General features: G+C 38.9%; 2 protein-coding genes across 7 annotated transcripts in view; both read left to right on the forward strand.

Annotated features, from left to right (window-relative positions):
• The window catches only part of MAMDC2 (MAM domain containing 2), a 374,048-nt gene that overhangs the window by 68,834 nt on the left and 286,320 nt on the right, over positions 1–18,894 (forward strand). For 3 of the 5 annotated variants that reach the window (XM_057305609.1, XM_057305608.1, XM_044391280.3), the window contains exon 2: positions 2,760–2,828. The exons of the other annotated variants lie outside the window; for them this stretch is intronic. The gene's annotated coding sequence lies outside the window, so the exon portion shown is untranslated. The remainder of the gene's footprint in view (positions 1–2,759; positions 2,829–18,894) is intronic. 5 annotated transcript variants of the gene reach the window in all.
• The window catches only part of CFAP95 (cilia and flagella associated protein 95), a 113,057-nt gene that overhangs the window by 68,834 nt on the left and 25,329 nt on the right, over positions 1–18,894 (forward strand). For both annotated transcript variants that reach the window (XM_026519348.4, XM_026519349.3), the window contains 2 exons: positions 1,126–1,244; positions 2,760–2,828. In XM_026519348.4, the coding sequence (XP_026375133.1) occupies positions 1,153–1,244; positions 2,760–2,828 (161 nt within the window). In that variant the 5' untranslated portion in view covers positions 1,126–1,152. The remainder of the gene's footprint in view (positions 1–1,125; positions 1,245–2,759; positions 2,829–18,894) is intronic.

Genomic DNA, 18,894 nt, shown 5'->3' on the forward strand with positions numbered 1-18,894 from the left:
TGAACCTGGGACTCTATGAGGAAGAGTAGTTGAGCAAAAGGGTATAGGAGTCAAAGCTGGGAAATTGGGCTGTGTGGCTGGTGATTCAGGAGGTTGAAGTCTTCGAGAGTGGTGGTCAGAGAAGCCAAAGGTCTATAGAGCCATGGGGTAGACCAGGGAACCAGGGCCAGAGACTATAGTTAAAATTGCTTTGAGTAGGATAGTTTCCTAGTCATAGCAGAGCTTTATTATACCAACCCAAAGTGGACCAAAGGTGTTTGACTATAGCTATGATACTCTTGCAGTTGAAGTCTCCAAATATCTAAACAGAGGATTTTCTTTCTTTCTTTCTTTCTTTCTTTCTTTCTTTCTTTCTTTCTTTCTTTCTTTCTTTCTTTCTTTCTTTCTTTCTTTCTTTCTCTTTCTTTCTTTCTTTCTTTCTTTCTTTCTTTCTTTCTTTCTTAACAAAATCTGGTGCAATTAATGTGACCTAGGGGTTCATTGGATGTCTTCAGGTTTGAAGAAAGTCGTGGGTTCTCTTGGTAGTGGTGAGTTCTGCTTCTCTGCTGTGAACCTTCACATTCACGATCTTCTAGAGTTTGGAATGGAAAGAAATATTGAATCCTCAGCATCCATTTTTGTTTGTTAGATTCCCTAAATACTACTCATGATGCTTCTTCAGTTGATTTGAGTACATCTTACAATTTTCATGTCTTTCTTGTAATAATTGCTTGATAATTTATTGAGTAATCCTCTAATGGAGAAGGGATGGTGGTGGTGGTGCTGCTGGTATCTGAGTACGATGTGATTTACAAAGTGATTGCTACAAACATTTTCTTACTTAGGGAAATTAAAATATACTAACTTTGAGAAGAAAGTAAAAAACATGTAAAGTTAGTATTAAGTTGAATGCATTTCATAGAAACAACCAATTTGATTATTTATTTTCTAATAACACGTCATAAGGAATTACCATTTTCATATATTTAGGATGAAATAGTTGAACTGCTATGAGATAGTACTTAGTTTTTAATGTCAACAGTATCAATAATTAATATCAGAATGTACTTCAACAAAAATATTTTAGTAACTAACCATTTTTGGCAATGTATCTGTTTTTCTTATATGAGGCTTCCATTTTTCCAGATTTGGATATCAGAAGCACATGAACAAATGGCACAAGTTTATTTAAACAGAGAATTGGCTAAAATAAAGAGAAAGGCTTTATTGAATGATGAAACAATGAGCTCTGGGATTATTGAAAGGTATTCTTACTACTTTCCTTTGCTTACAGAACATACACATGCAGGAAAGGATTTGTATGAGTAGTGAGGAGGTGTAGCGGCCCCAGCTACACGTTACAGGAACACATCAATCATAGTGAACATATCTCAAGCTTCTGTGCTTTCTGTTCATGCCATTCCCTCTGTCTGGAATTCTCTTTCCCTCAATTGTTTGCCAAGCAGCATTACCTATTCTGGGTCCAGCTAAAATGTTACTTCCTCTTTATGCATTTTTTTCTGGTCAGTGTTCTGACTATTTAGTTTTGAACACCAATTCCACAATTTACTTGTGAAATAGTGTCTATAATATAACCTATAAAATGGGAATTATAAAAGTACCTACTTCATAGGTTGCCCTGAAGTTTAGGTGAAAACAAGTATGAAATATACCTAGAAATATTGCTTGACAAGCAGTAAGAATTAGGTAAGCTGTCATTGATCAGGATTAATTGCTCTTATATTCTTGCCTTCTGAGCATTTTGTTTATGTTCTGCACAACGGGTGGACTTGCATTCTAGTTAATTATATGTATGTGTGTTTCCCCTGAAATAGTTCTTTGAGAGTAGGAACTGTTTCTTGCTCATAGATACGTAGTCCTGCAGCTTGGCATCGTGTCTTTCCATGAAAAAGTCTTTCCATAGATCTTGTCTTATGTTGTAATTGTTGAGAAATGCAGTCAAAACAATGACAAAATGCTGAATTTTTCATTTACTTGTTGGGACATTTTATTTTGCAAAGTGCATGAAAGTTGCCAACATGAATAACCTTTAAGAGACTATCATAAAAATTCAGCCCCGGCTGTAACCCCCCATGCATTTGTAATAATTTTCTTCATGGTTATACAAGTTATAATTGGAGGGACGATTCAGAAACTGATCAATCCCATTAATAACTGATGCTTCTGATACAGCATTTTCTCAAGTAAATCAGTTTCTGACTACTCCCACCGTCACGGTTATTCTTGCTCACATAAACAGCAGTTGAAGCAGGTGTTTGACTTGTTATTGCTTGAGCGAGTTGAACTGTACCTACCTCCAGCTGGTAACCTGGTTCACGCAGAAGCTTCTGTTGACCTGTGTTTCTCCACACATTTAACCAGGTATATCCTCAATTTATAGGTACTATCAATTTTATTACAACAATTATTAATATAAAAACCACAAGCCATTTCTCAATACCAAGCAACATTATTTATTTGATTAGTCCTACTTAAAGCCATACTTTTACTACTATCACTCTCTGTCTTAGCCGCCTGAATAACTAGATCATTAGCCAATTGCAGCCTAAATAGTACTACTTTATATGGGACTGTTGAATCACTATATTCTATGCCTGAAATTGATGTAACACTCTATGTTAACCACACTGGAATTAAAATAATAAATGAAAACTTAGAAAAAGGATAAAAAATTCAGCCCCAAATTAGTTTTGTATGGCTTTGAAAGTTTATAAATGTCAGTGTGACATGTTTTCTTAAAATTGTTTTCTTGTTTCCAGGGACACTGGATTACCTGCTACAGGCTTTGGAGCTCTCTTTACTAGACACCCACCAGATCGGCATAAAATGTTAGTAGATCCTAAATGGCTGCAGATTGCACAAAACATTTCTTAATTAATCAAGAGGTTTGTTTGTGAAAGTGAGAGGGTGAGGAGCATACCAAGGCCAACAAAATACCCTTTACATGGCATTTTACAGACTCCTTTCCTTTAACAAAAGGGTTTTTTTCCCCCATCAGTATGCAAATACTAATAATATCATCAATCCTCATTATTCAAGATTCCATATTTGCAAATTCTCCTGCTTGCTAACATTTATTTGTAACCCCAAAATCAGTACTCAGGGTTGAGTCATTCATGATATGCATAGGGTGGTGAAAAGCTTGAGCCACCCGATGTGCACATTTCTGGCTGAGGTGGGACAAAGCACAGCTCTGCCTTCTCATTTCAGCGCTCATACTGTGCGCCAAGTGTCCTTCTCACGGTCTACTTGTGCCATGATTTTTGCATTTTTTGTGTGCTTTTTGTTGGTGATTTTGCTGTCTGAAATGGCTTGCAAGTATAATGTTAAAGCGCTGTCTAATGTCACAAGCACAAGAAGACTGTGATGTGACTTATGGAGAAAATAGATGTGTTGGATAAGCTTACTTCAGGCATGAGTTATAATGCTGTTGGCCATGTTCATTGTTAATGAATAACAATATATATTAAACAGAGACACACATAAAACCAGGTTACGTACTGGTTGTTTGATGAAAATGTTGTGAGCAGAGGCTCTCAGGATCCTACCCCCATGTTTCCCCTAAGAGCAGTGGTTCAGTATTTGCTAATTCAGTGTTTGTGGTGCCTTTATAGAACATTACTATGAGTAATGAGAGTTGACTATAGAGCAGGGCACTGCTATTTTTTGCTGATTAAAGAAATATATTTATTTGGGGGCAGCATGGCTTGTTACTGTAGAAAAGAAATTTGTCTTCCATTCATCTTTCTAAAGAAGACAAACTTTCATAATTTCTGTACTGATATATAGATAAGTGATATGGAAATATGGGTACTTACAAGCATGATGAAATTCTAAGTATTGGGTTGTGTATTATGTAGATATGGATACATGTCATCATTACCAGAAATTTTGATGTTTTGCTTCGTTTGAGAAATGTCTGGCATTAGAACTAAGCTACTTTGCAGTCTGCCTGGGGTTAGGGTGGGAAGTGTCCTAAATGATAATGTCCCACCCCATTTCACAGTCATTTGTAATTCTGGCCAGGGGCTCTAACAGTGCAGATCCTAACACTGATCCCTCCTATGAGGCTGGCCTGGCCTATGTCTCCCACAGCCGGCTGTAGCGTATCCAAGTGGGCTCAAAGATCCACAGGGAGTTTCCCCAGAATGATCCCTGAGGAGGGTGGACTTCTGGCTTCCATGAAAGTGATGAGCTAAAAACATTCCACTGGCTCCCTTCCCTGCCCTGAAATCTGGAAATTTCAGCAAAGACATGGAAAGGCAGAATGAATCCAGAGGCAGACTTGAAAACTGTATCAAAACTTTGAGAAACTCTAAAGAAAATGATGGGTTAGTGGAGGAGAGGGCTGGGAGACAGGAAAGGGGAAGAAGAGAGAAGACAAAAGTTGAAGTCTCTGGATGGAGTCTTGGGCCAGTCCAGGGTGGGAGCTGTGATCTCAGTTGGCCAGGCTTAGATGGGAGCTGAATGAATCTTGTATATTGTGCTTGCAAACATGGAGTTACATACTCCAAGTTAGATTTTTCTGCATTGACTTTGCATGCTGTTTTCAGTCCAGCACAGAAAACGAGACACCAGGGCCCTACCTAATAGATGATTTGATATCAACAGTCTACCTCCCTGAAACTCTGATCTCAGTGTTGAAATCCGTAATGCCAGCCACAGATGGCCAGTAGGGCTCAGAGTTGTTTCTTCCAACTCTAGTTCAAGAAAGCAGTCTTGGATACAGAGGAACTAAGCAGCGCATCTAAAGGAGAAAGAAATGCCAAGGAAAACAAGTGCAGTTGAGCCCAGAGATCTGCAGTAGAAGCACTTTATCTCCCTCCCTCACAGCGAAGACACCGCTGACCCTCTCTTTTCAATGGGCCACCTTTGTAGTCATCAAAGCAGAGGTAACCGATGGTCTCAGGAATGATACTGATGAAGTCCCAGTTAAAAAATATCATGACACATCTAAAGAATAAAAGTATCATGAAGAATGACAGGACATAGGCAACCTATAGAGGAAGCAAACCTGATAGAACAAGTGGAACAGGAATTTAAAGCTGTATTATTTGGGGGAATAAAGGAAACAGTTGCAAAAATAGGGAAAATAATAAAAGTCAAGTTGATGTTCACCTTCCAACAGCAACACTGGATTGCAAGGGTATAACACTGAAGTGTTGAAGGAAAAGAATTATGAACCTGGAACTATTGAAATGGGAGGGTCAAATAAAGATATCTTCAGGCACACAAGGACTGGTTTCAGACTTACTATCCTGCCATGCATAATTCTAGAACAGGGCAAAATGTGGTAGGCAACTGTTGTCAGTCATTGGGTAGCAGCTGTGTGGCTCAGTGCTCCTTGAAATGAGAGGGGAGTGTCTCATTCTCTTCTGACTTACTCTCTGAGGATACTTCGTTCAGCTTTGGTGCAGAGAGGTGAGCCCAAGTTTAGAGCAGTATTCTTGTGGAGCTGGGAATTAGGAATAGGAATTTAGAGCTTCTGATGTGACTCAAATTTGTAGGACAAGGTATTGGAGGGAAGAACGTTGTGTGTGGAGGTGGGAACAGGAGTCCGCATGGAGTTCTCCCTGGGTTCTTGGTCGAGGATGAGGCTCTGTATGCACTAAGGAAAAAATAGCTACCCCTGTTTTGAAAAGATCATATAGAACTGTCTGCAGCATATTCTGAAATTTTACAGTGGTGCTCCCTCCTGCGTGGTGGTATTTCGTAGCGGGTTCCAGGGCTATGTTACCTGCCTTCAAATCCTGGCGCTGCCACTTACCAGCTATGTGATCTTGGGCAAGTTACCTACCATTTTGTACCTCAGTTTCTTCATTCATAAAATGATAATTATAAAGGCATATGTGTTCGGGGGTCGCCGTGATGATTAAGCAAGTTAATATACATAAGATAATTAAAACAGTAATTGATGTGTACATGATAAGTGCTGTCTAGAAACTCCTATCTATCAATTCAGGGAAGTGTTCTTAATTTACTTCATTGATGATTTATACCTTCCAGTTTTTGTGTTCTTTCTTTTTGGAAATCCTTTATTTGGATGTTGAATTGCTTGGCCTGGTCCTCTAATTTTCTTGTCTTTCTGTTTTATTTTTGCTTTACTATCTACTCTCTTTCTTCAACCCTACTGTTGAGTTTTTTTTTAAATCTGTTTTTGTAAGATCCTTTTTTAATTTCATGACCTTAGTATCTTATCTATCTAGGGATGTTAATAATTGTTTTCCTTAAATTTTTTTTCTCCATGTATAGTCTCTATTTCCTCTAAAATGCTTTTTTTGTTTGTTATTTTAGCGTATGGTATCTGTCTTACATGCTAGAAGCTTTCTTTTTTTTTTTTACTTTAAAAAATTAACAGCTTTATTGAAGTATAATTTAAATACCATAAAATTCACCAATTTTAAGTGTACAATTCAATGATTTTTAGCATATTTGCAGAATTTTGCAACCATCACCAAAATCTAATTTTAGAACAATTCTATCACCCCAAAAGAACTTTATGCTTACTAGAGACCCTCCTCATTCTCACCCCCAGCCCTAGGCAAACACTAATCCACTTTCTTTTTTATTTATTTATTTATTTATTTATTTATTTATTTATTTAATTTTATTTTAATGTTTTTTTATTATATTATGTTAGTCACCATACAGTACATCCCTGGTTTCCGATGTAAAGCTCGATGCTTCATTAGTTGCATATAACACCCAGTGCACCATGCAACACGAAGCTTTCTTGAGATACCTGATAATCAGTCCTTGCTTTTCTGCTCATGATTAACAGCCTGAGAGTGAAGCTTACTGACTTGGAGCTTTACTGGAGAGATCTAGGTGGGTCTGTTTTTTGTTTTTGTTTTTCCCCCCAGAAGCCCTGGTGTCAGTAGTCTTTCCTCTTGGGCTGGTCAGATTCCCCGAGGAAGTGCCCTTACTTGACCATCTGACAGGTGAACTGCTGGTGCCTGTGTTCTTGAAGTGATCAGGGTATTTTGCTGGGACATCAATATTAATCTTCCATTATGTATGGTCACTGAACCATGTTGTTGATCAATGACTTTCTCTTTTACCCTTTCTAGAGAATACATTTCTAGCTTCCTGCTGGAAGAGAAGAGGGGCAGTTACCCAGCAATGGGGAATGGCAGAAGGGCCTGGAGCTCTAACAGCTTCTCAAGCAGCTCTAACCCAATCCTCCCTTGCTGATTTAGAATTTATTCAGCTTTCTGCTAAGTCAGAGACCACTTATTCATCTTCTCTCAAGCTTCCAAAATTTGTTTCTCTTGTTCCTTTTCCTATTCTCCTTATTCTTGTAGATTAATTTTTTAAAGCCTCTTTAATATGGTTTTAGTGGAGCTTTTTGAAGAAGCAAAGTGCAGTGTGTACCTTTAATCTTGACTGTGAAGTTGTCAAGTCTCATCTGAAATGTCACCTCCTTCAGAGGACCTTCCCTTGCTACTGTCACTCCCAGCCCCCATGACTTGGTAGGTCCCCTGTGGGTGTCCATGACGCTGTATGCTTCTTTCATCCTAATGCTATTCATCTTGGTTGCGATTACTTGCATTCCTGTTTGTCTTTCTTGCTAAACTCAATGCTCTAAAGGGCAAAACTGTCACAGCTCTATCCCCAGCGTCTATAGCCACTGCACAGTTATTGTTTTTTGAACAAATGGATTATTTCTGATGTGGAACAGAAAAATTTTTTTAAAGTATTTTTATTTATTTTTGCAAGAGAGAGAGAAAGAGAGAGAGAGAGAACGAGTGGAGGGGGAGAGGAAGAGAGAGAAGCAGGCTCCCCGATGAGCAGGGAGCCCGAAGGGGGACTCGATCCCAGGACCCTAGCATCATGACCTGAGCTGAAAGCAGATGCTTAATTGACTGAGCCAGCCAAGTGCCCTGGAATAGAAGATTCTAATGGAAGAGAGATATTGCTGTTTCCTAGCTTATTTGATTTAGGGCTTCAAGACCTGTAGAACCAAAAGTTGTTCTGAGTTCTATTCTGGTGAATGCATTAGAAGACATAATCTTTTAGAAAACCAGTCCTTATTAGTTTGAATTGCTGAATTACTTGTTTGTCTTATTTGATTATTAGCACGGAAATAAATAAATGAGCAACTGTCCTTCACTAATACCGTATGTAATTTCGTCTTTCAGTTAATGTATACTAATTACAGTGTGTTCCATACCATAGAATGCTGTGATGTTTTAGAATCTTCTCTCTTTAATATTAAAAATTCTTTTGCTTCTTGCAAACTGTACAGCTGTGGAAGTTAAATGTCAACTTTAAAAGGCAATGAATAAGAATGAGTTTGCTCAATGGACCAAAGTAATGTGCTTCAACTTATAAAAGAAAGGCTGTAATCATAATGTAAATTTAAACTTCTAGTTACCTCTTAACAAAAAAGAAAAAAAAATCAGAATATAGGAATAGCTTTGTTATTAAGGAGACATTAGTCAGATGCATTTATCTTAATTTTTAGATAACATCCATTATATTGTGATGGCATTTGACAGTCTCTTTCTTTTCTCACAACTTAACTGATAGCCAACCCACTTTATTTTGGACCAATGTGAAGAAGACACACACCTTTCCTACTTAAACTGGCAACAAACATCTCTGGAACATACTGAAAATCAGAACTAGAGTGTTTGGACACCACTTATCACTCCTGACCTTAACCAGAGAAAAGGACTTTGTGGATAATTCCTTCCATGTATGTCACAGACTGAGATAATTTTTTTTTTCTTTTAGAGAGCAAAAGAGAAAGAGCGCAAAGGGGAAGGGAAGGGCAGAGAATCCAAAACAAGCTCCACCCCCACACAACCCTGAAGTCATGACCTGATCCAAAATCAAGAGTCAGACACTTAACAGACTGAGCCACCCAGGCACCCCGACTGAGATAAGTTTTTAAAAATTGTAATACAGGGAGCAGTAAGGTTGATACTAAAAGTGATATCAATGACTTAATTTTGAAAATTGAAATTTACATACATTGAGGCTAGATTGAGCTTCTCTAGAACTAGAGTTACTGTTTCTCTTGAGAGTTGGTTATATTTCTTTCAGTGAGTTTCCAAGGAATTAACAGTGACCAGTGATGGAAGGAGGGAGAGGGAGGCCCAAAGACCTTAGCCATCAACAGTGTTCTTCCGGTCTCAGATGGGGACAGTTGCATGTGTGTGGCATCTCTGACATGGATCCTTTTACTACATGGATAGAATCCTTAAAGGCACAGAAACTTAATGAGAGACACATTTCCTTTAAGGCACATAGGAAATGTGGATAAGAAGATGAATCTAATTAGTAAGTTAAGAGGCTTGCTTTGCCCTCCTATCTTGTTCTTGAGAATTCTGAAGCAACTTTCACTTAATTTGGAAGCTCTTTATGGAAAGTGAACTCACTGATGATCAGAAGGCCCTGGATACATGATTATCTTATCTTATACAAAATCATTTTATGATTGCCCATAGGAACAGACAGTTGTAGCTGATGCATTCTAAGAAGTAAGGTTTTCCATGTATAGTATTTGGACCACATCTGTGACCATTAAACAATCAACCAACCAGAAACCAAAACAACCGAACAATCGAAACAAACAACAAAAGCTTTATCAAGCAGGTCCAATTTCGTAAATGAGATTTAGTATAAATATAATTTTAAGGCCTTATTTCTCAGAAGCCCTTATTTAAATATGCATATGTAACCATGCATGGTCCTGGGATAGTGGCTCACAGGAAAAGCTAGGTTTTTTTTTACAGGGAAAAGCCAACTCTGGCATAGAATATGGGCTGGGTAAGAAGCATGCCCATGGGAGCCTGTGTCAGTTTGAGGGCAGCCAAGAAGTGCTGACTACCAACCGAAGGATGGAGAAGTATGAAAAGTAGACCTCTTACAAGGACAGCTGTAACTACTGTGTCTGGTCATTTTTACCAAATTTCATCATCTCCCGGTGGTAGTGATTAGTGTAGATTGTCAAAATTTTATCATAAATGTTTCTTGTTTCCAGAAGTCATCTAAGCTCTTATGTGATTCACATGACTGGAAAAGAAAGAAATTAATAGTGTTTTGGACCATGGGGCAGCTATTTGGACTTAGTGTGGTTTTTTAGGAAAGACATGGTATGAGAAAATAAGAAACATGGGTTCTACTTCTGAACCTGCACTGAACCTGCTATGTGACCTTGTGCTGTCTAATAAGCCTCTCTGGGTTCCAGTTGTTTCCATCTGCAAAATGAGGGGATTGAACCAAATGATCTGTAAAGTCCTTTCCTGCTCTAAAATGTTATGGTTCTAAGGAGAAAGGCATCTGTAGTCACATAAATGGACAAGTTAAATGAGGCCAAAAAGTAGTTCAGGCAGTTAAGTTTTCATTGTTGGTGTAGAGCACTTATCCATATGTGTGTGGAGTGATTACTTCACAGTAGCCATAGCGAGTTCAGGCCACGGCTTAAACTCTTTCAATTTATTTCTCTCACTGGGGCATTTAGCATCTGTAAAACCTTTGGCACTCTTCAGAGGAAAGGGACTGAATATGAATAGTAAGAGGTTTTTTTTTTTTTCTTTTTTTTTCCTTTTCTCAAAGTACAGTGCAAGTCCTTTGCTTTTTTTTCTACTCAGACATTTATGGGGTGGCTTGTCTCTTGGTAAGATACCACCCAGATAGATGTTGAACATTTTTCTGGAGGGAAAAAAAGTAAAAAGAAAAAGAAAAAGAGAAGAGAAGAAAAGAAAAGAAAAAAAAGAAAAGAAAATGCCCTATGATGATGGTGATGAGGATAACAACAAAGAAAATGTGAAGTGGAGAGTGATATGGTGAAAAGACCATGGAAAAGGAGTGAGACAGACCAGCATCCCAGTCTTGATTCCCCTTCTTAGTCATTATAGGACCTTTTGCTTCCCATTCAGTGTAGCGTGGCGGGGCCGTATGTAATGGGCTGATTCCCATTCTCACTCCCACCTCCCACAAGCCCACATGTGGGCCATAGGACCCAGGCCAAGCCACTTAGAAAGCATTCTAGGATAGTAATTGAAGTTTGGGACAAGATTCCCTAACATTTTCCAGGTCTGTGAGTTACAGAGGGCATCTTTCTGCTGGGGAGCATCTATCTGTAAGTGAAGCTAAGCTGATGTGTGGAAAAAGACAGATCTGATGGTATTTTTTTTTTTTTTTAAGATTTTATTTATTTATTTGATAGTGAGAGAGACAGCCAGCGAGAGAGGGAACACAAGCGGGGGGGAGTAGGAGAGGAAGAAGCAGGCTCCCAGCGGAGGAGCCTGGTGTGGGGCTCAATCCCAGAATGCCAGGATCACGCCCTGAGCCGAAGGCAGATGCTTAACAACTGAGCCACCCAGGCGCCCCTGATCGTATTCTTTTTATATGTGCTGTTATTTTCCTTCCTTTTTTTTCTTAATTGAGTTTGAATTGGGTTTCTATAACTTACACCTTTAATACTACTAATAAAAAATACTTATATGGTATATATTATGTGCCCAGCACCATTCTAAGTATGCTAACTCATTTACTTTCTACAAAACTCTGTGACTTTGTTCCATCTATATTATCTACCTTCTGTGGTGGGAAAAACAAAAGCACAGAGAAGTCAAGTAACATGTTTAAACTCTCAGAGCAGGTAAGTGATGAGCCAGGATCTTGACTGAGATTGTCTCATGGTCTTAGCCACTCTTCTATGCTGCCTCCCTGAATGATAGGTTAACTAAGGGAACTGTGAACATGGAGATGTTAATTGCTACATTTAGGCAGGCCAGGCCTTGGGCACCAAGCCATTATGGGAAGTATTGGTTCTTCTCTTGAAATTTCTGAATTCAGATTTTCCATTTTTCAAATAATGTGGCTACTGGTTCCTAAGACATATCTTGGTCTTGGCTTGGTACTTTTCCCCTGTCAGGCAGGAATCCTGCCTGAGCTCATATCACCCACCTCGGCTCCCTGGAGTGGGTGACTTGGCTGGTGCTGAGTGATGATGGCTTTTCTAGTTGGCCAAATTTGCTGAAATGATTTTAGAGTCAACCTAGATGCTAATGCTCTTTGCATAATTCCTGCATTTAGGGTATCCTCCCTTAGCTGATGTACATTGAAACCAAATGGCTAAGTAGGTAGGATACTTTTCTATTTATTAATATTTGGGGGTATGGCTCAGGTCCTGGCTTGACTTATGTGCCTTGGCACAGGAGTGTTTTAATGGTGGGTAACAATAACCTATCTTATTGCTATCCTTGCAGGGTAATTCAAATAATTTGATAAGAAAATTTATGCAAAAGCACTCAGTATAGTGCTTTTTAGATCTAAAGTTTTGGCATCACAGTGGATTGATGGCTGACTCAGACCATCCCTGTACGTCTTTATAGACTCTAACTACATTAGAATATCCATTCAGGTTACACCTACCAAACTCACATTCAGGTTTATTTGCATATTCAGGTATGCTCAGTGAGGCCCTCAAGGTGAAACTATGAAGATAGCCTTATTCAATTTACTTATTTGGTCTCTAATCTCCAGAAGTAGCCATCAGCAATTCCCTCCTTCTCTGCACGTGCATGCCACAGCTCCTGTCAAGAGGCAGAGGTTATTTGCCTGTCTTGTGAATCCGGGCTGGCCTTGTGATCACTTTGATCAAGGGAATGTGGCAGAAGCGATGCTCTGGGACGTCTGAGTGCAGACCTTATGAGACTGGTAGTTTCTGCCTTCTGATTCTTGGACTCTAGCCAACATGCTGTGAGAAGCTCAAGACACATGGAGGAGAGCCAAGGTGCTGTGTTTGACAGCTCCAACTGAGCTCCCAGACGACAGACAAAACCACCTGCCAGCCATGAGAATGAGCTATATTGGATATTCCAGTCTAGTCAAGTACCTGGATGACTGTAGCTTTAATTGACATCACATGGAGCAAAAAACCACCCAGCTGAGCCCAGTCATCCCACAGAATAATCGGAGATAAGAAAATGGTTGTAATTTTAAGCAGTAACTTTTACACCACAGCAATTGGTAATTGAAGCAACCTTCATGTCTCTAACTATCGTGATTATTTGGCTGCTTCTACCATTAATTGGCCTATGGGTGAATTTTTGTCATTGCTAATCCACTGGGGATAGAAGCAGTTCAAACTTTTGGGACTGATGAGCCAATAAAACAAGTGAGTGGCAAAGATTTTCAAAATGTCAATATTATGGAATTTCTGTTTGATCCTGACATTTCCTTTTATTCCTGTACATTAATGATGAGCCTGTATTACTAGTATTACTCTTTATGATGTTGGAAGGGTATGTGGTTTTCATAATGTTATAATTACTTAAAGTCTTCAGTGGGTCTCAGTGGGTAGTACTATACTATGCATCTTTGAGCTAGAGAAGTGATTTCACAGGAACAAGAACTTTCCAGCATTACAGAAATCTTTGTTGCTATCTGTATTTAATTTGATTCTATATTTGGCACTTACACAGTTACGTTACATATAAGCCTTTTATGCAAAAATTATTAGGCCTGAGGAAATTTTATTTTTCCCTATGTCTGAATTCATTCTTTCAACATAATGAGCACCTACTGTGAATTAGGAACAATAAGTATTCAGAATGTAGAGATAAAAGACACCCCATTTCTGAAGTAGGTCATCGTCTAATTCATGAGACAGAAAAATGACCAGTTAATACTCATGTATCAGTAAGGAATACACTTGGCCAAAAGTAACAGAAAACTTAACTAATAGCAACTTGAATAATTAAGGAATTTGGTCAGCTGGCGTGAAATATGAGGGAGTTAAGACTGGTGTGGCACCCACATGATGTCATCAAGGATGCAGGGTCTTTTTGTCTCTCTTCTCTGCACATTTTGCTAGTAACTTTCATCCTCATAGTGTCAAGAGGCTTGCTATGCCTCCCAACATCAGTATGCTTTAGAGAGGAAGAAGTGCAACAGTGAAGAGGCAGAGAAAGACAAGAGAGAAGGAAGGTTGGAACAGATGTTGAATGGCACCTATGATGGGCATGCCTGGTTCACAGAGTACAGGTTTTCAGTGATAGCAGCTAAAGTTGGAGAGTGATGTTTGGGACAAAGCAGGCAGGGCTTAAAAGCTATCTTAAGGAGTTTGGACTTTATCATGAAGGCAAGAGTGAATGGTTTTCAAGTATGGGTTAGAAACAATAACATTTGTGTTTAAAAAGCAGAAGCAGACTGGTAGATGACTGGAATTGCAGTCAGAAGGCTGTTGAACTAATCAAGGCAAGACATGATAAGGTCTTGACCTTTAGTGATGGTGGTGTGGAGGAAAAGAAGGTTTCATATTTTAGATATATTAAGAGAAAAGAATAGACATCTGCTTGGTAACTGATTAGTTATAAGGGTAGAGAAGACTCAAGGTTGATTCCCAGGCTTTTAGGCATATGGGGGTTAATGGGGCCATTCATTGAGGCAGTGAATGTAAGAGGAAGGGCAAATGCCAGATAGCAGGTGGATAGTTGAGCATGAGTCAAGTCACTGACCCAGATCCAATTGCTAATATAAGTGTCCTAACTAGTTCCTCTGCCTCCAGTTGTGTCCCTTTCAATCTGTTCATCATCTTGCAGCTTGAATATTTCAATTAAAATGCAAAGAGAACCATGTTCTTCCATTCTTTAATTAGTATCATTGCAGTATTGTTTTTTCTTCTTGTGTTAATGAGCACATATTATGTGTCTGGCACTGAGCCAAGGGCTTTATGTGCCTTATTTCATTTAATTCTCATTCTTTGAGATAGACATTGCAGCTATCTCCATTAAAAAGGGGCTCAGAGAGGTAAAGTAACTTCCCAGAAGTTCTTTATGTAGTAAGCACCAGAGCTGGGTTTTTTTTTTTTTTCAGGAGACAAGATTTATTTATTTATTTTTTTTATTTTAATAATGATTTTTTATTATATTATGTTAGTCACCATACAGTACATCCCCGGTTTTCGATGTAAGGCTCGATGATTCATTAGTTGTGTATAACACCCAGTGCACCATGCAATACGTGCCCTCCTTACTACCCATCACCGGTCTATCCCATTCCCCCACCCCCCTCCCCTCTGTAGCCCTCAGTTTGTTTCTCATAGTCCATAGTCTCTCATGTTTCATTCCCCCTTCTGATTACCCCCCCTTTCTTTATCCCTTTCTTCCCCTACTGATCATTCTAGTTCTTATGTTCCATAGATGAGAGAAATGATATGATAGTTGTCTTTTTCTGCTTGACTTATTTCACTAAGCATTATCTCCTCCAGTGCCGTCCATGTTGTAGCAAATGTTGAGAACTCATTCTTTCTGATTGCTGAGTAATATTCCATTGTATATATGGACCACAACTTCTTAATCCAGTCATCTGTTGCAGGGCATCTCGGCTCCTTCCACGATTTAGCTATTGTGGACATTGCTGCTATGAACATTGGGGTGCATATGGCCCTTCTCTTCACTACGTCTGTATCTTTGGGGTAAACACCCAGTAGTGCAATGGCTGGATCATAGGGTAGCTCAATTTTTAACTTTTTAAGGGACCTCCACACGGTTTTCCAGAGTGGCTGTACCAACTTGCATTCCCACCAACAATGTAGGAGGGATCCCCTTTCTCCACATCCTCTCCAACAATTGTTGTTTCTTGCCTTGTCTATTTTTGCCATTCTAACTGGCGTAAGGTGGTATCTCAGTGTGGTTTTGATTTGAATTTCCTTGATGGCTAATGATTTTGAACATTTTTTCATGTGTCTGTTAGCCATTTGTATGTCTTCATTGGAAAAGTGTCTGTTCATATCTTCTGCCCATTTTTTGATTTGTTTAGTTGTTTCTCGTGTATTGAGTTTGAGACGTTCTTTGTAGATCTTGGATACCAGTCCTTTATCTGTAGTGTCATTTGCAAATATATTCTCCCATTCCGTGGGCTGCCTCTTAGTTTTTCTGACTGTTTCCTTGGATGTGCAGAAACTTTTAATCTTGATGAAGTCCCATAAATTCATTTTATCTTTTGTTTCTCTTGCCTTTGGGGATGTGTCATGAAAAAGGTTGCTTTGGCCAATGTCGTAGAGGTTGCTGCCTATGTTCTCCTCTAGAATTTTGATGGATTCCTGTCTCACATCGAGGTCTTTCATCCATTTGGAGTTTATTTTTGTGTATGGTGTGAGATAGTGGTCAAGTTTCATTCTTTTGCATGTAGCTGTCCAATTTTCCCAGCACCATTTATTGAAGAGACTGTCTTTTTCCCACCGGATGTTTTTTCCTGCTTTATCAAATATTAGTTGCCCAAAGAGCTGAGGGTCCATTTCTGGGCTCTCTATTCTGTTCCATTGGTCTATGTGTCTGTTTTTGTGCCAGTACCATGCTGTCTTTGTGATCACAGCTTTGTAGTACAGCTCGAAATCCGGCATTGTGATGCCCCCAGCTTTGTTTTTCCTTTTCAACAGTTCCTTGGAGATTTGGGGTCTTTTCTGGTTCCATACAAATTTAAGGACTATTTGTTCCAGTTCTTTGAAAAACGTTCTCGGTATTTTGATCGGGATAGCATTGAAAGTGTAGATTGCTCTGGGTAGCATGGACATTTTAACTATGTTAATTCTTCCGATCCATGAGCATGGAATATCTTTCCATCTTTTTATGTCTTCCTCAATGTCTTTTAAGAGTGATTTATAGTTTCTAGAATAAAGGTCCTTTACGTCTCTGGTTAAGTTAATTCCAAGGTAAAGTATGGTTTTTGGTGCTATTGTAAATGGGATGGATTCCCTGATTTCTCTTTCTTCGTTCTCGTTATTCGTGTACAGAAATGCAACTGATTTCTGAGCATTGATTTTGTATCCCGCCACGTTACTGAAGTGCTCTATAACTTCTAATAGTTTGGGAGTGGCTTCTTTTGGGTTTTCCATATAGAGTATCATGTCGTCTGCGAAGAGAGACATTTTGACTTCTTCTTTGCCGATTTGAATACCTTTGATCCCTTTTTGTTGTCTGATTGCTGTTGCAAGGACTTCTAGTACTATGTTGAATAATAGTGGCGAGAGTGGGCATCCTTGTCGTGTTCCTGATCTTAAGGGAAAGGCTTCCAGCTTTTCCCCATTGAGAATAATATTTGCAGTAGGCTTTTCATAGATGGCTTTTATGAGATTGAGAAATGTACCTTCTATTCCTACACTCTGAAGGGTTTTAATCAGGAAAGGATGCTGTATTTTGTCAAATGCTTTTTCGGCATCGATTGAGAGGATCATATGGTTCTTGAGTCTTTTCTTGTTGATATGATGTATCACGCTGATTGATTTGCGAATATTGAACCACGCTTGCATCCCAGGTATGAATCCCACTTGATCGTGGTGGATAATCCTTTTAATGAACTGTTGGATTCTATTAGCAAGTATCTTGTTGAGGATTTTGGCGTCCATATTCATTAGGGAAATCGGTCTGTAATTCTCCTTTTTGAGGGGGTCTTTGCCTGGTTTGGGGATCAAGGTAATATTGGCCTCATAGAATGAGTTTGGTAGCTTTCCTTCTGTTTCTATTTTTTGAAATAGCTTTAGGAGAATAGGTATTATTTCTTCTTTGAATGTTTGGTAGAATTCCCCAGGAAAACCGTCCGGGCCTGGAGTTTTGTTATTTGGAAGGTTGTTTATCACTGACTCAATTTCTTCATAATTAATTGGCCTGTTTAAGAAATCAATTTCTTCCTGTTTCAATCTTGGTAGTTTATAGGTTTTCAGGAAGGATTCCATCTCTTCCAGATTGCTTAGTTTATTGGCATATAGCTGTTGATAAAAATTTCTAATAATCCTTCCAATTTCAATGGTGTTTGTCGTGACCTCTCCTTTTTCATTCATAATTTTAATAATCTGGGTCTTTTCTCTTTTCTTTTGGATAAGTCTTGCCAGTGGTCTGTCAATTTTATTGATTCTCTCCAAGAACCAGCTTCTAGTCCTGTTGATCTGCTCTACTGTACTTCTGGTTTCTGCTTGATTGATTTCAGCTTTAATTTTGGTCAACTGCTTCCTTGTGCGTGGATTAGGCCTGTCCCTCTGTTGCTGTTCCAGCTTCTTGAGGTGAGAATATAAAAACTGCATTTTAGATTTTTCTATTCTTTTGAGTGAGGCTTGGATGGCTATGTATTTCCCCCTTAGGACTGCCTTTGCAGTATCCCATAGGTTTTGGACTGTTGTATTTTCATTCTCATTGGTCTCCATAAATTGTTTAATTTGATTTTTGATTTCCTGGTTTATCGAGTCATTCCTGAGCAGGATGGTTCTTAGTCTCCAAGTGTTTGAGTTTCTTCCAAATTTTTCCTTGTGGTTGAGTTCCAATTTCAGAGCGTTGTGGTCTGAGAATATGCAGGGGATAATTTCAGTCTTTTGGTATCGGCTGAGACCTGTTTTGTGTCCCAGAACATGGTCTATTCTTGAAAATGTTCCATGGGCATTAGAATAGAATGAGTATTCTTTGGTTCTGGGGTGTAGTGTTCTATATATATCTAAGAGGTCCAACTCGTCGAGTATGGCATTCAAAGCCTTTGATTCTTTGCTTAGTTTTTGCCAGGGTGTTCTGTCTATTTCTGAGAGTGGAGTGTTGAGGTCCCCTACTATTAATGTATTTTTATCTATATGTCTCTTTATTCTGGTTAAGAGTTGGCTTGTGTATCTTGCTGCTCCCCTGTTGGGGGCATATATATTTATAATTGTCATATCCACTTGTTGAATACTTCCTTTAAGAATAATATAGTGCCCTTCTGCATCTCTAACTATAGTCTGTAGTTTAAAATCCAATTTATCTGATATGAGAATTGCTACCCCAGCTTTCTTTTGAGGTCCATTTGCGTGAAAGATGGTACTCCATCCCCTTACTCTCAGTCTGAATGCATCTTTGGGTTCAAAATGAGTCTCTTGTAGACAGCAAATGGATGGGTCATTTCTTTTTATCCAATCTG

This window comes from Ursus arctos, unplaced genomic scaffold, assembly GCF_023065955.2.
Source record: "Ursus arctos isolate Adak ecotype North America unplaced genomic scaffold, UrsArc2.0 scaffold_33, whole genome shotgun sequence".
Classification (NCBI taxonomy): Eukaryota; Metazoa; Chordata; class Mammalia; order Carnivora; family Ursidae; genus Ursus; species Ursus arctos.